General features: G+C 43.9%; 1 protein-coding gene across 9 annotated transcripts in view; it reads right to left on the reverse strand.

Annotated features, from left to right (window-relative positions):
- LOC147124073 (long-chain-fatty-acid--CoA ligase 1-like) overlaps window positions 1-25414 on the reverse strand; it is a 214499-nt gene that overhangs the window by 38095 nt on the left and 150990 nt on the right. For 7 of the 9 annotated variants that reach the window (XM_085981227.1, XM_085981185.1, XM_085981282.1 and 4 more), the window contains 6 exons: window positions 23474-23652; window positions 19837-19869; window positions 13181-13232; window positions 12744-12817; window positions 10696-10773; window positions 5648-5782 (listed from right to left, as the gene is read on the reverse strand). In XM_085981227.1, coding sequence (XP_085837353.1) covers window positions 5648-5782; window positions 10696-10773; window positions 12744-12817; window positions 13181-13232; window positions 19837-19869; window positions 23474-23652 — 551 coding nt within the window. Of the gene's footprint in view, window positions 1-5647; window positions 5783-10565; window positions 10644-10695; window positions 10774-12743; window positions 12818-13180; window positions 13233-19836; window positions 19870-23473; window positions 23653-25414 lie in introns of all 9 variants that reach the window. The other 2 variants (XM_085981206.1, XM_085981292.1) reach the window with 1 other exon arrangement.

The following is a 25414-nucleotide window of genomic DNA, read 5'->3' on the forward strand; positions in this document are numbered from 1 at the left end:
CTAAAAGAGCTGGCTGCAGAGATAGTGGATGCATTAGTTGTAATCTTCCAAAATTCCCTGGATTCTGGAGAGGTCCCAGTGGACTGGAAAACCGCAAATTAAGAAAGGAGGGAGACAGAAAGCAGGCAACTATCAACCAGTTAACCTAACATTTGTCATTGGGAAAATGCTGGAGCCCATCATTAAGGAAGTGATAGCAGGACATTTAGAAAATCATAATACAGGAAACTTCGATTAACCGGCACCTAAATAACCGGAAATGTCGGTTAACCGGCAAAATTCAGGAGTAGGTTTTACTTCATATTTATTTGCCTTCTTCCATCTGTGCTGTGCAAGGATGTGGCTGCAACTGTTGCTAAGCTACAGAGACGCTTGAAACTTGTGTTCATTGTTCTACAGTTGTTGCTAAGCAACAGGGTTTGTTGCTTTCTACGGAGCTGTCAGCTCTCCCTATCTTTTACTATAGCGTTCGGTTATCCGGAATTTTTGATGAACCGGCACCACGTCGGTCCCGTCCGTGCCGGATAAAAAAAAGTTTCCTGTATAGTCAAGCAGAGTCAGCATGGTTTTATGAAAGGGAAATCATGTTTGACAAATTTGCTGGAGTTCTGTGAGGATGTAACGAGCAGGGTGGATAAAGAGGAACCAGTAGATGTCGTGTATTTGGATTTCCAGAAGGCATTCGATAAGGTGCCACATAAAAGGTTACTACACAAGATAAGAGCTCACAGGGTTGGGGGTAATATATTAGCATGGATAGAGGATTGGCTAACTAACAGAAAATAGAGAGAGTCGGGATAAATGGGTAATTTTCAGGTTGGCAAACTGTAACTAGTGGGGTGCTGCAGGGATCAGTGCTGGGGCCTCAATTATTTACCATCTATATTAATGACATGGATGAAGGGACCGAATGTAATGTAGCCAAATTTGCTGATGATAGGTGGGAAAGCAAATTGTATGGAGGATGCAAAGAATCTCCAAAGGGATATAGATAGGCTAAGTGAGTGGGCAAAAATCTGGCAGATGGAGTTTAATGTGGGAAAATGCGTGGTTATTCACTTTGGTAGGAAAAATAAAAAAGCAAATTATTATTTAAATGGGGAGAGATTACAAAATGCTGAGGTACAGAGGGATCTGGGAGTCCTTCTACATGAATCACAAAAAGTTAGCATGCAGGTACAGCAAGTAATTAGGAAGGCAAATGGAGTGTTGGCCTTTATTGCAAAGGGAATGGAGTATAAAAGTAGGGAAGTCCCGTTATAACTGTACAGGACGTTGGTGAGACCACACCTGGAGTACTGCGTACAGTTTTGGTCTCCTTATTTAAGGAAGGATATATTTGCATTGGAGGCAGTTCAGAGAAGGTTCACAAGGTTGATTTCGGAGATGAAGGGGTTGTCTTATGAAGAAAGGTTGAGCCTATACTCATTGGAGTTTAGAAGAATGAGAGGGGATCTTACTGAAACATACAACATTCTGAAAGGGCTTGATAGGGTAGATGCAGAGAGGATGTTTCCCCTTGTGAGGGAATCTAGAACTAGGGGGCATAATTTCAGAATAAGGGGGCACCCTTTTAAATCAGAAATGAGGAGGAATTTCTTTCCTCAGAGGGTTGTGAATCTTTGGAAAGCTGTGGAGGCTGGGTCATTGAATATGTGTAAGCTGGAGATAGACAGATTTTTGAAAGGTAAGGGAGTCAAGGGATATGGGGAGCGGGCAGGGAAGTGGAGTCGGAGGCCAAGATCGGATCAGCCATGATCTTATTGAATGGCGGAGCAGGCTCGAGGGGCCAAATGACCTACTCCTGCTCCTATATCTTATGGTCTTATGTTATGACAAACTATGAATTGACTTGTTCTTTTCCAAATCTAGAAATGACAATTAACTGGAAAGAATTATTTAATCCAATTTCCACCCCTTTTCCAATTGAAGCAATAGTATGCAATCAAAAGCAAGTCAAAGAACAAATGGCTTGTCACATGGATCCATGACTCAAGACTTGCGTTTTACATTTGTGTTTGAGAAATCTAAATTTGGCGACAATCGGTCTCCCTCATTTTCACTGAAGCATAAAATGTTGCAGCACAGAAATGGGCCATTCAGCCCATCAAGTTTGTGACGTTGCTATTCTCTACAAGCCACCTTGTCTAATCCCAAGCTCCTGCCCTTTCATATTCCTCTTTCTCAAGTAACTATCGAACTGTGCTTTAAAAGAATTTATGGAATCAGTTAACGGTTTGTGGCAGAGAATTCCATGTTCTAACCAGCCTCACATTAAATTTGGTTTGTGACCATCTTAAATTTGTGCCCTCTCGTTACGGTCTTGCTGACCAGTGGAAATAATCTGTTGCTATATTCCTCATCATAACTCCTCAATCTTGAAAACCACCAGCAGATCATCACTGTAGTGAGAAAAGTCCCCACTTCTCAAGTCTCTCTTCATAACTGTAAACCCTGATCCCTAGATGATTTTCTAAGCATTCATCTGGCTGGTCAGCAAGTTTAAACAACTTGGGAAGGGTGCAAAATAACTGTTAGATACCAAAGCAATACACAACTTCTATCATTTAATAATAATAATAATAATAATAATTCAACTTTGTCATTGTACAATGCACAATGCACAACGAAATGTGATCTTACAATGGCGGTCACAGGGTCTTTCCTGCTGACTACTTTTAGAAGGGGTCTTCTTCTAGAGGAAGTCACATCAGGACCCAGGAACAACAAAGCACTTAAACAAAACATAATAGAAAGTATGATGGCAGTCGGGAGGGGGGAAAAGAGCCAGACAGGCAGGCAGAGAGACACACACACAGAGAAGAAAGAAAATGAAGAGAACACAAAGGAGGTTACTGGATGATTTAAGAGAGGTGTTTAAAATTATGATAGAACTATAGAAGATAGGAGCAGGAGTAGGCCATTCGGCCCCTCGAGCCTGCTCCGCCATTCAATGCGATCATGGCTGATCATCCAAATTCAGTACCCGGTCCCCGCTTTCTCCCCATACCCCTTGATCCCTTTAGCCTTAAGAAATATATCCAACTCCCTCTGTGGTAGAGAATTCCACAGGTTCACCACTCTCTGGGTGAAGAAATTCCTCCTCATTTCTGTCCTAAATGGCATACCCCTCATCCTTAGATTGTGACCCCTGGTTCTGGACTCCCCGACCATCGGGAACATCCTTCCTGCATCTAGTCTGTCCAGTCCTGTCAGAATTTTATAAGTTTCAATGAGATCCCCTCTCATTCTTCTAAACTCCAGCAAGTACAAGCCCAATCGACCCAATCTCTCCTCATACGTCATTCCTGCCATCCCAGGTATCAGCCTGGTGAATCTTCGCTGAACTCCTTCCATGGCAAGAACATCCTTCCTCAGATAAGGCAACCAAAACTGCACACAATACTCAAGGTGTGGTCTCACCAAGGCCCTGTACAACTGTAGCAAGACATCCTTGTTCCTGTACTCAAACCCTCTCGCTATGAAGGCCAACATACCATTTGCCTTCTTAACCGCCTGCTGCACCTGCATGCTTACCTTCAGCGACTGGTGCACAAGGACACCCAGGTCTCGTTGCACTTCCCCTTCTCCCAATCTATTGCCATTCAGATAATAATCTGCCTTCCTGTTTTTGCCACCAAAGTGGATAACCTCACATTTATCCACGTTATATTGCATCTGCCATGCATCTGCCCAATCACCAACCTGTCCAAATCATCCTGGAGTTTCTCGGCATCCTCCTCACACCACACACGCCCACCCAGCTTTGTGTCGTCTGCAAATTTGGAGATATTACATCTAGTTCGCTTGTCTAGATCATTAATATATATATTGTGAATAGCTGGGGTCCAAGGACTGATCCCTGTGGTACCCCACTAGTCACTGCCTGCCACTCGGAAAAAGACCTGTTTATTCCAACTCTTTGCTTTCTGTCTGCCAACCAGTTCTCTATCTCAATACCTTGCCCCCAATCCCATGTGCCTTAACTTTACACGCTAATCTCTTATGCGGGACCTTATCGAAAGCCTTCTGAAAGTCCAAATATACCACATTCACTGGTTCTTCCTTATCTATTTTACCAGTTACATCCTCAAAAAATTCCAGTAGATTAGTCAAGCATGATTTACCTTTTGTAAATCCATGTTGACTTTGTCCGATCCTGTCACTGTTTTCCAAGTGCTCTGCTATTACATCTTTTATAATGGACTCTAGCATTTTCCCCACTACCGATGTCAGGCTTACCGGTCTGTAATTCCCCGTTTTCTCCCTGCCACCTTTTTTGAATAGTGGGGTAACATTAGCTACCCTCCAATCCATGGGTACTGTTCCAGATTCCATCGAATGTTGGAAGATGATCAGCAATGCATCTACTATTTCTAGGGCCACTTCCTTAAGTACCCTAGGATGTAGATTATCACACCCTGGGTATTGATCAGCCTTCAGTCCCATCAATTTCCTTAACACCATTTCCTTACAAATACTGATTTCTTTCAGTTCCTCCCCTTTATCAGACCCTATGTTCCCCAACATCTCTGGGAGGTTATTTGTGTCCTCCTTTGTGAAGACAGAACCAAAATATGTATTTAATTGGTCTGCCATTTATTTGTTCCCCATTATAAATTCCCCTGATTCTGACTGCAAGGGACCTACGCTTGACTTCACCAATCTTTTTCTCTTCACATATCTATAAAAGCTTTTACAGTCAGTTTTTATGTTCCCTGCAAGCTTACTCTTATATTCTATTTTCCCCTTCTTAATTAATCCCTTTGTCCTCCTTTGTTGAATCCTAAACTGCTCCCAATCCTCAGGTTTACTGCTTTTTCTGGCCAATTTATATGTCCTCTCCTTGGATCTTATGCTATCCCTAATTTCCCTCGTTAGCCACGGTTGAGTCACCTTTTTTGTTTTATTTTTATGCCAAACTGGGATGATGGAATAGGACGGGGTAGATAGAATCACAGAGGGATCTAGATACAAGATTAAATATATGAGATTTAGGACAGAGAGCAGGAAAAACTTCCTTTTTTATTTTTACATAGAGGGCTGTTCGTCTGTAGAATACATGACCAGAGTTAGTGATTGAAGCAGAGGGAATGGCAACATTTAAGAATAGACTCGATAGGCAGTTGAAGGAAAGGGGATAAAAGGTTCATGGGAATGGGTACATGGGATTAGGACTACTGCTCGTATAATGAATAAACACCAACACGGACTGTTTGGACCGAATAGTCTGTTTCCTTGTTGCAACTTCTATGTAATTCTACGTAAAATTCATTTGAGAACTCTTTAGACCTATCGTTAATGGATCAGACGGAGTTGAGCTGGCTGTTTAATGTGGCAATTTACTGAGCTGCTTTGCAGTATACAAGAGGCTGTAATGTAGTAGAGTCAGAGCTGCGGGGCAAAAGCTGACGCTCAGCTCTACTTGAACCTGGCTTTCAGAGAGCATCATTTTCCCAATTTTACCTACAACTGTCCCATGATTTGATTTTCGGCAAAATATCCAGTGATAAATCACTAGCCTTACCTACATGCAGCAATTGGGGAAAATAAAATCAATGTTCTGATTCTTTTTTTTTTTAAAAAGTAAAACAGTTGGAATTGAAAATGCCAATACCTAAGAGTTACAGAAAGAATTCAGGCGTACCTTATCATACATCCTGTTAAGCAGACGGGGAACAACAGGAAAAACAGTTGGCTTCAAAACTTTGATGTCGTCCATTAGCAGTCTGATGTCTCCCTGAAAGAATCCGATCCGAGCACCGTGACAGAGCACCACAATCTGCAAAGAAAACTCAAATATCAGCATAAAACTCAGCAACTTCATATAAACATCTATAAATAAGGAAAACAAACATGCTATTGCTGGAAATGCACAATGGGTTAGTCTGCGTCTGTTAAGAGAAGAGACGGGTTAACTTTTCGGGTTCGGAGAATGGGTTATACCTCAAACATTAACTGGTCTTATCTCTTTTCAGATGCTGATTGAAGCTGCTGTGCATTTCCAGCATTTTCTGTTTTTTCTTCACGTAAATTCTGGTGGCCTCTACCATAAGCATTTAATATCAGGAACATTTCTACATTAACGTATGGATCCGGCACACAAAATTAAAAACCTTCAGTTTAACTCAAATATTTCCCTCCTGTTTAGCTGCATTAGAACATAAGAAATAGGAGCAGGAGTTGGCCATGCGGCCCCTCGTGCCTGCTCCGCCATTCAATAAGATCATGGCTGATCTTCTACCTCAACTCCACTTTCCCGCCCGATCTCCATATCCCTTGATTCCCCTAGAGCCCAAAAATCTATCGACTGACTGAACAGCCGCAGTTTCCTGCAAACCCCGGCTTCCAAAAGCATTTGTGGAACTCAGTAATTTGCAAACTGCAAGCTAGAATATAAAGCGAGGGCAAAAAGCAAAATCAACTAAATTTAAAAAATGGTTAATAAAAAAAAAAAAATCGAGTTTTCCGTCCGGGAATAGTACTAGGGAGGTTCGGTCGATTTTAACACCTGTGCCTCATTAGGCATGCTGCTTGCTGACTTTCTGACCAAAATGGGCGGGAAAATCAGCAGGTAGTACCCAAGGGAACGGTTCCTGGCACAAGATAAGTGGATCGGAAGGGCTCGTCAAGGCAAACAGGAAAGGAGGAGCAAGGCTTCCTGGTGAGGCCCGGAGGATCATTCCTGCTCCTCCTGGCTGACAAGGAAATTTAATTTTTTTTTTTTTTTATTAAATGCCATACTGGGCCATTCTGGCCCTTGATACAGCTCCTGGCAGCTTTGGCCTGGTAGGGAACCCTCAGGTTAAAAAGATCCATTTGGGCCCTGACGATGTAATGATAGGTTGATCTGCCTATTTAAAAAAGGATCCCGCCCAGTTTTTAACCGGTGTCTTCGCCCCCTGCAATCTGAAATTGCAGTCTGCCATATTGGGACGGAGACGAAATGGGGATGTCCCCTGCTCCATTTTAACTGCCCCCGCCCGGTTTCTGCCAGACAGGGCGGGGCGGGGGTTGAAACTGACCCTTCTTGATCAGTTTTAAGAGGAAGAAGCTGTAAGACTTCAAGAAGGGAACCATCAATGATACCAATTATTCTATGCTTCTCTAAAAACACACCTTTACTTCAACCTCTGAATCCCTCTTACCTGTTCACTTTTCAAGATGAAGGGATTCCTTTCTCCAAATTGGAAAAAAAAAGTCACACAAAGCTACCTTCCATCTGTCCAGACAGATAACTGACAAATACTTGTTGAAAAGTTCACTTCTACGTACATTTCAAATTATTGCAAATGCTTTATTGAGGAGGGACTGAACCTTTGTGGGTATGCAAATACCAATCAGTAATTGTTCAAAGCAATCCAAAATCATTGCCAAATTATTCTGTTTCCACTAACAATTTCTTATCAATTTGTCTTTTAAAACTAAACGTGCACACATCCTTTCAACATCTAATAGACATGAAATTCACATCGCAGGATAGTTGAACAGTCCACCAAACAAAATGTAATTTTTTTTTACATGAATAGCCCAATCTGTTGTGAGGATGTCAAGCCTTCAATTTTTACACTGTATTCTATCCCCGCACAAAAAAAATTCTAATTGTGAATTTTCTCTTTCCTCATATCCTGACTGATCTTTGACCATACAGGGAATTCACACATCAGAGGGTTTAAATGATACGTGGCATCAGTGAAGTTACTGTATATACCTGAAATGTGTCATTTACTGGCATGTGACTAGTGATTCATAATGCTGAAAAGTTGAAGTTTGGTAATTTACTGAGGCTACAAAATGAAAACCAAAAATGTTACTATGCAATACAAATGTTATAACATTCCTTGTGGAGACAAAATCCCACACGGTCCTTGTGGAGACGAAGTCCCGTCTTCACACTGAGGTCACCCTCCATCGTGCTGTCTGGCACTACCACCGTGCCAAATGGGATAGATTCAGAGCCGATCTAGCAGCTCAAAACTGGGCATCCATGAGGTGCTGTGGGCCATCAGCAGCAGCAGAATTGTATTCCACCATAATCTGTAACCTCATGGCCCGGCATATCCCTCACTCTACCATTACCACCAAGCCAGGGGACCAACCCTTGTTCAATGAGGAGTGCAGAAGAGCATGCCAGGAGCAGCACCAGGCATACCTAAAAATGAGGTGCCAACCTGGGGAAGCTGCAACACAGGACTATATGCATGCTAAACAGCAGAAGCAGCATTCTATAGAGAGAGCTAAGTGATCCCACAACTAACAGATCAGATTAAAGCTCTGCAGTCCTGCCACATCCAGTCATGAATGGTGGTGGACAATAAAACAGCTAACGGGGGGAGGAGGAGGCTCCAAGAGCATCCCCGTCTTCAATGATGGCGGGACTCACCATGCAAGTGCGTTTGTAACCATCTTCAACCAGAAGTGCCAAGTGGATGATCCATCTCGGCCTCCTCCTGAGGACCCCACCATTACAGAAGCCAGTCTTCATCCAATTTGATTCACTCCATGTGACATTAAGAAATGGCTGAGCGCACTGGATACAGCAAAGGCTATGGGCCCCCGACAACATCCTGGTCATCATGCTGAAGACTTGCGCTCCAGAACTAGCAAAACTGTTCCAGTACAGCTACAAACACTGGCATCTACCCGACAATGTGGAAAGCTGCACAGGTATGTCCTGTCCACAAAAAGCAGGAGGAATCCAATCGGGCCATTTACTGCCCCATCAGTCTACTCTCAATCATCAGCAAAGTGATGGAAGGCATCATCGACAGTGCTATCCAGCGACACTTACTCACCAATAACCTGCTCACCGATGCTCAGTTTGGGTTCCGCCAGGACCACTCAGCTCCAGACCTCATTACAGCCTTGGTCCAAACATGGACAAAAGAGCTGATTTCCAGAGGTGAGGTGAGAATGACTGTCCTTGACATCAAGGCACCATTTGACTGAGTGTGGCATCAAGAAGCCCTAGTAAAATTGAAGTCAATGGGAATCAGGGGGGAAACTCTTCACTAGCTGGAATCATACCTAGCACAAAGGAAGATGGTTGTGGTTATTGGAGGTCAATCATCTCAGCCTCAGGACATCGCTGCAGGAGTTCCTCAGGGCAGTATCCTAGGCCCAACCATCTTCAGCTGCTTCATCAATGACCTTTCCTCCATCCTAAGGTCAGAAATGGGGATGCTCGCTGATGACTGCACAGTGTTCAGTGCCATTCGCAACACCTCAGATAATGAAACAGTCCATGCCCGCTTGCAAGACCTGGACAACATTCAGGCTTGGGCTGTTAAGTGGCATGTAACATTCGCGCCACACAGGTGGCAGGCGATGACTATCTCCAACAAACAAGTGTCTAACCACCACCCCTCGATATTCAACGGCATAACCATCACCGAATCCCCCACTATCAACATCCTGGGAGTCACCATTGACCAGAAACTTAATGTGGCAACAAGAGCAGGTCAGGAGGCTGGGTATTCTGCAGCGAGTGTCTCACCTCCTGACTCCCCAAAGCCTTTCCACCATCTACAATGCACATGTCAGGAGTGTAATGGAATACTCTCCACTTGCCTGGATGAGTGCAGCTCCAACAACACTCACGCAGCTCGACACCAAAAACACTCAAGCAGGTCGACACCATCCAGGCCAAAGCAGCCCGCTTGACTGGCACCGCATGGACCACCTTAAGAACATAAGAAATAGGAGCAGGAGTAGGCCATTTAGCTCCTCGAGCCTGCTCCGCCATTCATTAAGATCATGGCTGATCTTCTACCTCAACTCCACTTTCCTGCACTATCCCCATATCCCTCGATTCCCTTAATATCCAAAAATATATCAATCTCTGTCTTGAATATACTCAACGATTAAGCCTTCACAGCCCTCTGGGGTAGAGAATTCCAAAGATTCGTCACCCTCCGAGTGAAGAAATTTCGCATCTCAGTCCTAAATGGTCGACCCCTTATTCGGAGACTGTGGTCCCTGGTTCTGGACTCCCTTGCCAGGGGAAACATCCTCCCTGCATCTACGCTGTCAAGCCGACTAAGAATTTTGTATGCTTCAATGAGATCATCTCACATTCTTTTAAACTCTAGAGAATATAGGCATTCACTCCCTCCACCACCGCTGCACCATGGCTGCAGTGTGTACCATCTGCAAGATGCACTGCAGCGACTCCTCCCAAACCTGCGACCTCTTCCACCTAGAAGGACAAGGGCAGCAGGCGCATGGGATCATCACCACCTCCAAGCTCCTCTCCAAGTCACACACCATCCTGACTTGGAAATATATCGCCGTTCCTTCATCGTCGCTGGGTCAAAATCCTGGAACTCCCTCCCTAACAGCACTGTGGGGGTACCTTCACCACAAGGACTGCAGCTGTTCAAGAAAGTGGCTCACCACCACCATCTCGAGGGCAATTAGGGATGGGCAATAAATGCTGGCCTTGCCAGCGACGCCCACATCCCATGAACGAATAATAATAAAAAAAATTAATAAACGTTACAGGGAATTCTTAACCATTCTGAATTTTGAACTACAGCTTAAGGTCTATAAATTCTGCATCTTACCTGGACCAAGCGTTCAAACATGTGTGCAAGTGGTAAAAAGGAAATGTGTACGTCACTGGGTGTTACCACCCATTGTTCCTGTAAAAACACAACACACAACTCAGGTTTGGGTTGATCAAAAGAGACCTACCTCCACCAATCTTTCAAACATATGACCCAGAGGCAAGAAAGAGATTAGAGTATCATCTGGAGTTGGGGTGTTCATACTCTGCAGGGTTATGGAAGAAGAAAGACAATGAAGTGAAAGGAAAGAAAAAAAGAGATTGAATTGAAAGCAAAAATCAAATTACAGAGAAAGAAGATCTTGAAATCACAACATCTTAAGTGCTACAATTATTGTTAATTGCATTGTTAGACTCAGGAGCTCTACTGACCAATTACCTCAGAATAATAAAACTAAAAAATCCAAACTTTTATACTACATATATAAACTACCGTTTATGTCAAACAAAATGTTACATGCATACTTTGAATCATAGAATTCTGCAGCACAGAGAGAGGGTGTTTAGTCCATTACACCTGCAGTAGTTCGCAGAGATTTCTGGCATAGAAACAATGGGAAAAATGGCCTCCTTCTGTGCCGTAAATTTCTAAGATTTCCCCATACATTTTAAATATTTAGCCATGCTGCTTTTAAAAGCTTTTATAGATTCTGCTTCTGGTTTGGCATGCCATGTGCTAACACTCTTTAAAAAAATATATATATATTTATTATATACTCTAACTTTCCAATCATTCTTTCGGTGATGATATTATAATTATGCCCATTAGTCACCGACTCATTGATGAGTAGAAATAGTTTTTATCAAAACCTCTCAAAGTTTGAACACATCTCATCAGAGGGGTCAAGTACAGTTAGCAGCAATTTCATTGCAATTCTTGCAATACTAACGCTAAAGATCTACTCTCAATACAACTTCCATTTTTTTAAAAAGAGAGCATTCCATAAAACAAGCAGCTCATGAAATATTTCATGCCATGGGAGACTGAGTAGTATCACATAAAAATTAAATTTCAAAAGATGTCGTTCTATTTGTTGTATGGGCACAATGGATATACTGCCTTGCCACGGGTCCTGGCCATCATGTTGAGTTTGGTCAGAAAGCAGAACAGCTGCTTAAATGCTCGCAGATCTCCTGTGGTATTGTTTATGGGTAGTCTGGGCTCTGCAGCATTATAACACTTAGCTGCTAACGTAGCCTGTCCCTTTAAGGCCACTGCTCAACTGCGCCCTATGGCTATCCAGGTAATTGGAGCTGCTCGTAAATATGCCGAGGTCAGTTGGAAGTCAGTACAGTTCTCGCCAACTGCAGGATGAAATACCTGGCTTCAATGTGCCCTCTTATTTTTTATTTGGTGCGCGGCCCCTTTAAGTGACTGCGCGGCCTATTCAAATTTTTGCGCGTGCGTGGTTTCTCGCAAACAAAAGCCGGTGAGCGGCCTGCGCGGGACCTCCAGACCACTGTGCATGGCCGCACAGCTTAACAGGAATGTTGCCCGGCTTTCTCTTTTTTTAAAAAAAGGGTGTATTTGCATTACAACTTGAGCATCTCTGCAAAGGATTATTATTGTCGTAAAACACGTCGGGGCCTGATCCAACTCCACAGAGAAGCAATGAAGGACTCCCTGGAGGGGTTAGATTCACACCACCTTGGTTTGACATCACATGTAGAAGCAGGACGTTCTCCCAGTGCCCAGATCAACATTTGGCCTTCAAACACGAAAAAGAATATATAGATAATCTGACAATTCATGTCATTGCAGTTTGTGGAACATTGCTATATATAAAATGGTTGGAAAAGTCACCTACACAGCAGCAATGACTGCTCTTAATGCAGTGCATATGAAGTGCTTTAGGTGTCATGAGAGATGTGATGAGTCACTTTATAAATGCAATATAAAATCATTTTCACCTAAAGAACTTTTTTTATATTCATTTTTGGGATGTGGGCATCGCTGGTAAAGCCAGCATTTATTGCCCATCCCTAATTGCCCTCGAGAAGGTGGCGGCGAGCTGCCTTAATTTTGGTGTAACTTACTCGAGTGGCATGAAAGTTCACTTAGAAAATATCACACCTAGAGGATCAACTCGCATGACTGCTGCACATCAAAGCAAAGACATAAATTACGGATTTCACTCGGAAATATATGGACACGATGATAGCACCTGGTGTTTACCTCTGTGACTTTCAGAAAAGCAGAGAGATTAGACACGATGTTTCTATGCGTCAGCATTGCCCCTTTGGGGTTTCCTGAAAGAGCAACAGTAATCAAGTTTATTTAACCCATTGTAAATCAGCTTCGGTCCACTATCAGAGTCAAATATGATGAAATATGAGCGTATACAATTTTAAAGTGATTTTAAGAGAAAACTCATTAAGTTGATACCACACAAATGAACTAAGACATACGGCAGATTTTCTACCGTTTTCATCCTGAATCTAATCTGGGTGAAGTATGAAAAATAACTGGGGCACTCATACCGTTGAACACTGAATATGGTTCTGCGATTTTTTTGTTGCCAGAGGAAAAGGCAATTAACACTTTGACAAGGGAAACCAGGAATAAACATTAAAAAAAGGTGAAAATGACTCACGAGTCCCAGTGGTACTTGCCTGTGGTTCCACTGGTGAAACAAATAACAGCCAAGTCGTTAGGCTGCGGTGGCTGAAAAGACAGAAAATAACAGGTTATCAAAATCTCCAGTCTCTCAGATAACACTAAAAAAGGGGCAAAGCAAATAATGTGCCCAAATTTAGAAGAATCTGAAATTTAAGATATTTGAGCCACTAGGTGTCAGCTTGCCACTGTGGTAGCATTCTTGCCACTGAGTTAGAAGATCAAGGATTCAAGCCCCAGTCCAGGAATTTTAGCAGATTATCTAGGCGGACACTTCAGTGCAGTAATGAAGGAACGTTGCTTTGTAGCTGGTGCCATCTTTTGGATGGGATGTTAAACTGAGGCCCTGTCTGTCTGCCTGTTCAGGTGGGCTGAAAAGATTAGCTGGTTATTTATCACTTTGCTGTTTGTGGGACCTTGCTGTGCGCAACTTAGCTGCCTACATAATAGTAGTGACTGAAGGATAGAGAACAAATCAAAAATGAGTAAATATTACTTCTGCAAAAGGTGTTGGGCAGTTCCCACCTGGACTACTGAAGAGTTCTAATCATCTAATCATAAGAATATTATTGCCCATGAGTTGAGCAACCAAAATGATTACAGGCATCAGGATTCTAAGTTATGAATAATTATCAAGACAGTTGGACTTGTTCTTATCAGAAAAGTATTAAACATAGAAACATAGAGATAGGAACAGGAGTAGGCCATTCGGCCCTTCGAGCCTGCTCCGCCATTCAATGAGATCATGGCTGATCTTCGTCTGAGATCATAGCTGATCTTACCAGTTCAGTACCCCGTCCCCGCCTTTTCTCCGTAACCCTTAATCCCCTTAGCCTTCAGAAATATATCCAATTCTCTCTTGAAAATATTTATTGAATTAGCCTTCACAGCCCTCTGTGGCAGGGAATTCCACAGGCTCACCACTCTTTGAGTGAAGAAATTCTTCCTCATCTCTGTTTTAAATGATTTGCCCGCTATTTTTAGACTGTGGCCCCTGGTTCTGTGCTCCCCGGCCATTGGAAACATTCTCTCTGAATTCAGCCTGTCCAGGCCTGCCATAATTTTATATGTTTCGATGAGATCCCCTCTGAATCTTCTAAACTCCAGTGAGTACAAGCCCAAACTATTTAATCTCTCTTCGTAGGTCATTCCCGCCATTCCAGGTATCAGCCTGGTGAATCGCCGTTGCACTCTTTCCATGGCAAGAACATCCTTCCGCAGATGGGGCGACCAAAACTGTACACAATACTCCAGATGCGGTCTCACCAGCACCTTGTACAGCTGTAGTAAGGTATCCCTATTCCTATACTCGAACCCCCTTGATATGAAGGCCAACATACCATTTGCCTTCTTAATCGCCTGTTGCACCTGCATGCTCTCCTTCAGTGACTGGTGCACAAGAACACCCAGGTCCCTCTGCACTTCCCCATCTCCCAATCTATTGCCATTTAGATAATAATCTACCCTCCTGTTTTTACCCCCAAAGTGGATAACCTCGCATTTATCCACATTATAGTGCATCTGCCACGTATCCGCCCATTCCCCCAACCTGTCCAAATCGCACTGTAGCCTCCTGACATCCTCATCAGAGCCCACCCCTCCTCCTAGTTTAGTGTCGTCAGCGAATTTGGAAATATTGCATCCAATTCCCTGATCCAGATCATTTATATATATTGTGAACAGCTGGGGTCCCAGGACAGATCCTTGCGGCACCCCGCTGGTCACTGCCTGCCACTCCGAAAACGAGCCGTTTATTCCAACTCTCTGTTTTCTATCCGCCAGCCAGTTCTCTATCCACGTTAATACTTTGCCCCCAATCCCATGAGCCTTAATTTTGCATGATAATCTTTTGTGTGGAACCTTATCGAAGGCTTTCTGGAAGTCAAGGTACACCACATCCACTGGCTCTCCCCCATCTATTTTACCAGTTACTTCCTCAAAAAATTCCAGCAGATTAGTCAAACACGATTTACCCTTTGTAAATCCATGTTGACTCTGTCCGATCCTTTCCCCATTTGTCAAGTGCTCCGCTATTTTATCCTTAATAATGGACTCTAGCATTTTGCCCACAACCAATGTAAGGCTTACTGGTCTATAATTCCCTGCTTTCTCTCTACCCCCCTTTTTAAATATTGGGGTAACATTAGCTACCCTCCAATCCACGGGTACTGTTCCCGAGTCAATGGAGTTCCGGAAGATGATCCTTAGAGCATCTGCTATCTCCAGGGCCACCTCCTTAAGTACCCTAGGATGTAGTTTATCAGGCCCCGGGGATTTGTCGGCCTTCAGTCCCCTCAACTTACCCAACACCATATCCCTAGAGATACTAATTTCTGTCAGCTCCTCCCTCTCATTAGTCCCTATGTTTGCCGATATTCCTGGGAGGTTATTTGTGTCCTCCTTTGTGAATACAGAACCAAAGTATGAGTTTAATTGGTCTGCCATTTCCTTATTCTCCATTATATATTCTCCCGAATCGGACTGCAAGGGACCGACTTGGGATTTTACCAGTCTTTTCCTCCTGATATACCGATAAAAGCTTTTGCAGTCTGTCTTTATGTTTGCTGCAAGTTTACTTTCGTATTCTATTTTCCCCTTCCTGATTAATCCCTTTGTCCTCTTTTGCTGTATCCTGTACTGCCCCCAATCTTCCGGTCTGGTGCTTTTTTTTGCCAGTTGATATGCCTTTTTATTTTATGCTGTCCCTAATTTCCCTCGTTATCCACGGTTGAGTCACCTTTTTAGGTTTATTTTTATGCCAAACCGGTATAAACATGTTCTGGAATTCTTCCATTCTATCTTTGAATGCTTGCCATTGTCTATCCACTGTCAATCCCCCCAGAAACACCACCCAATCAATCTTACCCAATTCCCGTCTCATACCCTCGTAATTCCCTTTATTTAAGTTCTGGACCTTAGTCTCTGATTCAATTTCCTCACTCTCCATCTCGACTGAGAGCTCGATCATATTATGATCGCTCTGACCCAAGGGGCCTCGTACAAGAAGATTGCTGATAAGTCCCTTCTCATTGCACAATACCCAGTCTAAAATGGCCTGATCTCGAGTCGGCTCCTCGACATATTGGTCCAGATACCCGTCCCGAAAACATTCCAGGAATTCCTCCTCAGAATTTTTACTAATTTGGGTAGTCCAATCAATATGTAAATTAAAGTCACCCATGATGACAGCTGTGCTCTTATCGCACGCTTCTCTAATTTCCCTTTTTATGCCTTCCCTCACCTCCATATTACTATTTGGAGGCCTATATATCACACCCACTAACGTTTTCCTCCCCTTGCTATTTCTCATTTCTACCCATACAGATTCCGTTTCATCCGAGTTAATATCCTTCCTTTCCATTGCATTAATCCCCTCCTTTACCAGCAATGCTACCCCACCTCCCCTACCTTTTTGCCGATCCTTCCTAAATATTGTATATCCCTGGATGTTAAGTTCCCAGCCTTGCCCACCCTGCAGCCACGTTTCTGTAATCCCAATCAAATCATACTTGTTTACCTCTATTTCCACAACTAATTCATCCACCTTGTTCCTAATGCTTCTAGCATTAAGATACAAAGCCTTCAGGCTTGCTTTTTTCACACTCTCATTATGAATTAGTTTGGCCCTTTGTGTTTCTCTCCTTTGCTTATTGCTTCTCACCTTTCTACCATCTATTTCTGACTTCATATGACTTCCCTCTTTTCCACTACCTAGGTTCCCATCCCCCTGCCAAATTAGTTTAAATCCTCCCGAACCGCCCTAGAAAATATTACCCCGAGGACATCGGCTCCCTCACAGTTCAGGTGTAGACCGTCCCCTTGGTACAGGTCACTCCTCCCCAAGAACTGGTTCCAATGCCTCAAGAATTTAAATCCCTCTCCCTTGCACCACTGCTCAAGCCACGTATTTAGCTTATCTATCTTACTCTCTCTAAACTTATTAGCTCGTGGCACTGGTAGCAATCCAGAGATTACTACCTTTGAGGTCCTATCCTGTGGTGACTATCCTGATTTTTTTCAAGAAGTAATTGATAAATTGTTCAGTGTTGAATGATTAAAGTATCAGGATAAGCAACATTATTATACAAAATCTACAGCTTTTCTCAGAAGGGCATTTGAAAAATCATAATGCAGTCAAGCAGAGTCAGCATGGTTTTATGAAAGGGAAAGCATGTTTAACAAATTTGCTAGAGTTCTTTGAGGATGTAACAAGCAGGGTGGATAAGGGTGAGCCAGTGGATGTGGTGTATTTGGATTTCCAGAAGGTGCCACATAAAAAGTTACTGCATAAGATAAGAGCTCAGAGAGTTGGGGGTAATAGATTAGCATGGATAGAGAATTGGCTAACTAACAGAAAGCAGAGTCAGGATAAATGGGTCATTTTCCGGAAGCAAACGGTAACTGGTGGGGTGCCACAGGGATCGATGCTGGGGCCTCAACTATTTACAATCTACATTAATGACTTGGATGAAGGGACCGAGTCTAATGTAGCCAAGTTTGCGGATGATACAAAGATGGGTAGGAAAGCAAGTTGTGCAGAGGACTCGAGGAATCTGCAAAGGGATATAGACAGGCTAAGTGAGTGGGCAAACATTTGGTAGATGGAGTATAATGTGGGAAAGTGCGAGGTTATCCACTTTGGCAGGAAAAATAAAAAAGCAAATTATTTAAATGGAGAGAGATTACAAAATGCTACAGTTCAGAGGGACCTGGGGGTCCTTGTGCATGAAATATAAAAAGTTAGCATGCAGGTACAGCAAATAATCAGAAAGGCAAATGGAATGTTGGGGGTTGGAGTATAAAAGCAGGGAAGTCCTGCTACAACTGTACAGGGTATTGGTGAGACCACACCTTGAGTACTGCGTACAGTTTTGGTCTCCTTATTTAAGGAAGGATATACTTGCATTGGAGGCAGTTCAGAGACGATTCACTCGGTTGATTCCCGAGATGAGGGGGTTGACTTATGAAGAAAGGTTGAGCAGGTTGGGCTTATACTCATTGGAATTTAGAAGAATGAGAGGTGATCTTATTGAAACATATAAGATACTGAGGGGGCTTGACAAGGTAGATGCAGAGAGGATGTTTCCCCTCATGGGCATAGTTTCAGAATAAAAGGGTCGCCCTTTTAGAACTGAGATGAGGAGGAATTTCTTCACAGAGGGTCGTAAATCTGTGGAATTTTCTGCCCCAGAGAGCTGTGGAGGCTGGGTCATTAAATACATTTAAAGTGGAGATAGACAGATTTTTGCAAGATATGGGAGTGAAGGGTTATGGGGAGCAGGCAGGGAAGTGGCTTTGAGCCCAAGATCAACCATGATCTTATTGAATGGCGGTGCAGGCTCGAGGGGCCAAGTGGTCCATTCCTGCACCCATTTCTTATGTTCTTTTTTTTAATTCATTGATGGGATGTGGGCGTCGCTGGCTAGGCCTGCATTTAGTGCCCATCCCTAATTGCCCTTGAGAAGATGGTGGTGAGCCGGCTTCTTGAACCGCTGCAGTCCATATGGTGTAGGTACACCCACAATGCTGTTAGGAAGGGAGTTCCAGGATTTTGGCCCAGCGACAGTGAAGGAACGGCGATACAGGTCCAAGTCAGGATGGTGTGTGGCTTAGAGGGGAACTTGTAGGTGGTGATGTTCCCATGCGTCTGCTGCCCTTGTCCTTCTAAGTGGTAGAGGTCGCGGGTTTGGAAGGTGCTGTTGAAGGAGCTTTGGCGAGTTGCTGCAGTGCATCTTGTAGATGGTACACACTGCAGCCACAGTGCGCCGGTGGTGGAGGGAGTGAATGTTGAAGGTGATGGATGGAGTGCCAATCAAGCCGGCTGCTTTATCCTGAATGGTGTCGAGCTTCTTGAGTGTTGTTGGAGCTGCACTCATCCAGGCAAGTGGAGAGTATTCCATCACACTCCTGACTTGTACCTTGTAGATGGTGGAAAGGCTTTGGGGAGTCAGGAGGTGAGACACTCACCGCAGAATTCCCAGCCTCTGGCCTGCTCTTGTAGCCACAGTATTTATATGGCTGGTCCAGTTCAGTTTCTGATCAATGGTAACCCCCAGGATGTTGATAGTGGGGGATTCAGCGATGGTGATGCCATTGAATGTCAAGGGGAGATGGTTAGAGTCTCGCTTGTTGGAGATGGTCATTGCCTGGCACTTGTGTGGTGCGAATGTTACTTGCCACTTGTCAGCCCAAGTCTGAATGTTATCCAGGTCTTGCTGCATATGGACACGGACTGCGTTGTGCATATGGTGCATTGTGGGACACTGTAAATTTAGCAATACTTTTAGATATGTACACGGAGGGTCGAACACAAATTGAATGCTTTAGGTATTATTGCATACCAACAGGGCAGAAGCCATTCCATGGTTCAATTGAGTTTTGGAGGTGGGAGCTTAGGAGTGCAGTGGGGTGCTAAGGGAAGATCAAGGACCAGTGACGCAGAGAACAAAGTTACTGGATAAAAATCTGTCCAAAAGTCCACGTCACATCTCAGATTACTGTAAAAACAAATTTTAAAAAAAACACTTCTGAAAATGTTAGGTTGAGTACTTAGCAATCTGGCTAAATGGCTTTAAAAACCCCACACTCATTTTTGGTTATGAGCAGCTATTCATTTGATCACAAACAGTTAGACAAAACAAAGTTTACTTACTTTTGGCTTCCATTTCTGTTGCTTTCCATCGTTCTTGAAGAAAAATAGAAATAGACAATAAATTTGCAATTTATGCACCCGTTTTTGGTTCTGGTATGCAAATCAAGTAAATTCAATAGATAAGATTTATATTACATACATCAGCCTATTTGTTATATAAGCAGCATACCTCGCTCTGCCCGTGGAACTTGATCCACTGCATTAACCTGATCCTAAGCAATTACTTTCATTATTCCATTCCCATCCAATAGATGATCTATTGTTCGTACATTTATCAGAACTCAAATAAAAAACACTGCACTTCACAATAACTTTTGTAAGGTGCAAAACAAAGATCTTTCTCGTATTTCAAAATATATATATATCCACCTATCCTGATTGAGCAATCAGAGGTAATATTAGCAGGAATTAAGAGTAATCTATTATTTGAAATACTGTGCTCTCGCAGCTGGAAGTAGTTATGTGAAAGCAAGAGGCGGGGTGGTTGTAAACAGAAATTTCAAATAATTATGGAATTATCCTTAACCGCTATGCAGCTATAAACTTAGAATGATGCATAACAACAACAGAAAATGCTGGAAAAACTCAGCAGGCCAGGCAACATCTGCGGAGAGAAATAGAGTCAACGTTTCAGGTCAAAACCCTTCGTCAGGACTGAAAAAACACAGGAAATTAAACCGATTAAAAGGCCAGTTTGGGGGCTGGGAGACAACAAAACAGAAGTGAAGAGACATTAACAGGTATTCAAAACGAGACGAGATGGTGATAGGACTAGTGGAGACAAAAGACGGCTCTAGATTAGGTGTGAAATGCGCTGGCAGAATGGGAGACAGCTGCCATGTGGGAGAGAAAAAAAAAAGGGGTGGGGGGGGGGCCAAAACAAAGGTGTGGATAAAAAATTTATGTAAAAATGTAATGGGGGCCGAGGTTATGATCTGAAATTGTTGAACTCGATATTGAATCCAGAAGGCTGTGAAGTGCTTAATCGAAAGATGAGGTGCTGTTCCTCGAGCTTACGCTGGGTTTCCGTGGAACAATGCAAGAGCCCGAGGACGGTGAGGTCTGAGTGGGAATGGGGCGGTGAATTAAAATGACAGGCGACCAGAAGCTCGGGGTCACCCCTATGGACTGAACGGAGGTGTTCCGCAAAGCGGTCACCCAATCTGTGTTTGGTCTCCCCAATGGAGAGGAGACCACATCGTGAGCAGCGAATACAGTATACTAGATTGCAAGAAGTACAAGTAAATCACTGTTTCACCTGGAAGGGGCGTTTGGGGCCCTGGACAGTGGGAAGGGGGGAGGTATAAGGGCAAGTAACTAGTGGTGTTCCGCAGGGGTCAGTGCTGGGTCCCCAACTCTTTACAATCTATATTAACGATTTGGAGGAGGGGACCGAGTGTAACATTTCAAAGTTTGCAGATGATACTAAGATGGGAGGGAAAGTAGTGAGTGAGGAGGACATAAAAAACCTGCAAGGGGACATAGACAGGCTAAGTAAGTGGGCAGAGATTTGGCAGATGGAATACAATACTGGAAAGTGTGAGGTTATGCACTTTGGCAGGAAAAATCGTAGAGCAAGTTATTATCTTAATGGCAAGAAACTGGAAAGTACTGAAGTACAAAGGGATCTGGGGGTCCTGGTACACGAAACTCAAAAGGTTAGTATGCAGGTGCAGCAAGTGATTAAGAAGGCCAATGGAATGTTGGCTTTCATTGCTAGGGGGATAGAATATAAAAATAGGGAGGTATTGCTTCAGTTGTACAAGGTATTGGTGAGACCGCACCTGGAATACTGCATACAGTTTTGGTGTCCATACTTAAGAAGACATACTTGCTCTCGAGTCAGTACAAAGAAGGTTCACTCGGTTAATCCCGGGGATGAGGGGATGGACATATGAGGAGAGGTTGAGTAGATTGGGACTCTACTCATTGGAGTTCAGAAGAATGAGAGGCGATCTTATTGAAACATATAAGATTGGGAAGGGGTTGGATCGGGTGGATGCGGGGAGGATGTTCCCGATGATGGGTGAAACTAGAACTAGGGGGCATAGTCTTAGAATAAGGGGCTGCTCTTTCAAAACTGAGATGAGGAGGAACTACTTCACTCAGAGGGTGGTAGGTCCATGGAATATGCTGCCCCAAAAAGCTGTAGCAGCTACATCATTACATAAATTTAAAACAGAAATAGACAGTTTCCTAGAAGTAAAGGGAATTAAGGGTTACGGGGAGCGGGCAGGAATTTGGACATGAGTCTAGGTTTGGATCGGACATGGCCCTGTGGGTAGCGGAGCGGGCCCAGGGGCCGTGTAGCCTGATCCTGCTCCTATTTCGTGTGTCTAATTCTGTTAGATTCAGGAGATGGTTCTGTGATAGTAGATTGGCGGTTAGGATCAGATCAGCCATGATCTTATTGAATGGTGGAGCAGGCTCGAGGGGCCGATTGGCCTACTCCTGCTACTATTTCTTATGTGTTGCATCTCCTGCGCTTGCACGGGAAGGTGCCGGGCGAAGGGGAAGGGGTGCTGGGGGTGATAGAGGAGTGGACTAGGGTGTCTCGGAGGGAGCGGTCCCTACGGAATGCTGAAAGGGGAGGGGAGGGGAAGATGCGTTTGGTGGTGGGATCACGTTGGAGGTGGCGGAGGATGATCCATTGAATGTGGAGGCTGGTGGAGTGAAAGGTGAGGACAAGGGGAACCCTATCGTGGTTCCGGGAGGGAGGGGCAGGGGTGAGGGCAGAAGTGCAGGAGATAGAACGGACACGGTCGAGGGCCGTGTCAACCACGGTAGAGGGGAATCCTCGGTTGAGGAAAAAGGAAGACACGTCAGAAGCACTGGTGTGGAAGGTGGGCATCGTCGGAGCAGATGCGGCGGAGACAGAGAAACTGGGAGAATGGAACAGAGTCCTTACAGGAGGCGGGGTGGGAGGAAGTGTAGTCCAGGTAGCTGTGGGAGTCAGTGGGCTTGTAGTGAATGTTGGTCAATAACCTATCCCCAGAGATGGAGACGGAGAAGTCGAGGGAGGGAAGGGAAGAGTTGGAGATGGACCATGTGAAGGTGAGGGAAGGATGGAAATTGGAGGCAAAGTGAATAAAATTGTTTAGTTCAGGGCGAGAGCAGGAAACGGCACCAATACAGTCATCAATGTACCGGAAAGAGGTGAGGGAGGGGACCCGAGTAGGATTGGAACAAAGAGTGTTCCACATATTCCACGAAAAGGCAGGCATAGCTAGGACCCATGCGGGTACCCATAGCAACACCTTTGATTTGGAGGAAATGAGTGGAGCGCATTTCACACCTAATCTAGAGCCGTCTTTTGTCTCCACTAGTCCGATCACCATCTCGTCTCGTTTTGAATACCTCTTAATGTCTCTTCACTTCTCTCCCAGCCCCCAGACTGGCCTTTTAATCTGTTTCATTTCCTGTGCTTTTTCAGTCTTGACAAAGGGTTTCGACCTGAAATGTTGACTCTATTTCTCTCTCCACGGATGTTGCCTGGCCTGCTGAGCTTTTCCAGCATTTTCTATTGTTATTTTGGATTTCCAGCATCTGCAGTAGTTTGCTATCGGTAGAATGATGCATGCCTGGTGCAAAAGCCAGCCAGCAAACGTGAACGCTGGATTGTTTTTAGACACCTCACCTCTATTTCCGTTAAAGAAACAATTTCGACTCCATAGTTATTTCCTCGTTCTTTTAGGACAGCATCAAAAACATTCATGATAACGATGATCTTAATGTCTGGAGTTGTCCCATTTTCCACACCCTGTAGTACAACTTCTGCTTTGACCATTGTGTCACAGAATACAATCGAAATATCCGCTAAGAGCAAGGAGACATCAGGTTACTTTCTTATTTAACTGCAAGGTTAGTTAAAATTGCAATAAAACTGTATTTTTATTATTATTAGATATATTAACTTATGCTCCAGTGTCATACATATTATCTTTGCGAGGTTAAGGAATGTTTGAAGCACGGAACTGTATTTGTAAGCCTTTTGTGTGTACTGACAGATACTCCATGTGAAATTTAATTTCGACCTACCGTTCTTCAAATCTGCAATAGCGTGGTTCCGGTGATGGTGTTCAGAATAAGTTACCCAACCTCATTGATGGCTGACTGAAAGCATAGTTTTACCTTGGTAGCATAATTTTGCTGCAAGTCTGCCCTAGGTCCAACACTGAAGTTGGCAAGTGGTGAACTCTGCACCTCGCAGTGGCACACGACGTCATTTTAAACTGCTCTGAAATTCAGCATAGGAACCCGGCTGCTTATGTGGTCATTCCCGGTATGAATGGCAAATCCAAACAAAAATGCAAAAGATATTTTTTATTATATATAACTTGTATTTATATAGCTCCTTTAACGTAGTAAAATGTCCCAAAGCACTTCACAGGAGTATTAAAAGATAAAAAATTTAACACTGAGAAACATAAGGGAAAATTTGTGCAGGTGACCAAAAGCTTGGTCAAAGAGCTTGGTTTTAAGGTGAAATTCACGGAGAAAGGTGAAATTCAATTTTACATACATGCAACTGCAAGCACAGAAGCAAAGAGTCCCACGAGTTCTGTGAACCCATACAAGGGTCTTTAGACTAAGGGTGTCCGTAAGGGTGACCCCGAGCTTCCGGTCGCCTGTCACTTGAATTCTCCACTCCACTCCCACTCAGACCTCACCGTCCTCAGCCTCTTGCACTAAGAACATAAGAAATAGGAGCAGGAGTAGGCCAATCGGCCCCTCGAGCCTGCTCCACCATTCAATAAGATCATGGCTGATCTGATCCTAACCTCAAATCTACTAACACTCTACAACCCACCCGAACCCATGTGATCTCCTGGGAGAGGCGAAAAACCAGATAAAAAAAACAATGGCCAATTTGGGAGAAAAAAATCTGGGAAATTCCTCTCCGACCCATCTAGGCGATCAAAACTCGTCCAGGAGATCACTCTGTCCCAAAGAAGCTCAATGTGAGCTCGAGGAACAGCAAATCTTGCGATTAGGCACTTTACAGCCTTCTGGACTCAACATAGAGTTCAACAATTTCAGACCATAACCTCGGCCCCTATCTTTTATTCCATTAATTTTTTTTCTCTCTCTCTCACATGGCAGCTGTCTTTCTTTCCGCCATTGCCATTTACACTTCACCGAGACACATCTAGGAATATTTAGTCCCCAATCTTGGTCACGTTGCAACCACTTCTCTGTAATGGCTATTAGATCAAAGCCATTTATCTCTTTGTGCCACTAATTCATCTATGCTGTTACGAATGCTTCATGCATTCAGATAAAGAGCCTTTCATTTTAACTTTTTACCATTGTTCCCTGCTTTCACCTTATTCGCTGAAGCACTATTACCATTAAACTCTCTGGCCTAGAAATTCATTAAGGCGCCGGCAGCTTTGCAGCCAGTTACCGCCTAAAGAGGGCTTCTGCGCCAATACAGGAGTTTGCGCTGATATTCAGCGCAGCGGTAATGGCGGCGGTAGTCGTTAGCGCTGCGCCGGCACCGATGACGTCATCGGTGTGCGCAGTGCCCCGGTTCCACCCCGATCCCCATATTTAGTTGCGGCCGCCTCTTCCGCAG

Source organism: Somniosus microcephalus, chromosome 1 (genome assembly GCF_052327205.1).
Source record: "Somniosus microcephalus isolate GS21.2 chromosome 1, FLI_Smic_1.0, whole genome shotgun sequence".
Taxonomy (NCBI): Eukaryota; Metazoa; Chordata; class Chondrichthyes; order Squaliformes; family Somniosidae; genus Somniosus; species Somniosus microcephalus.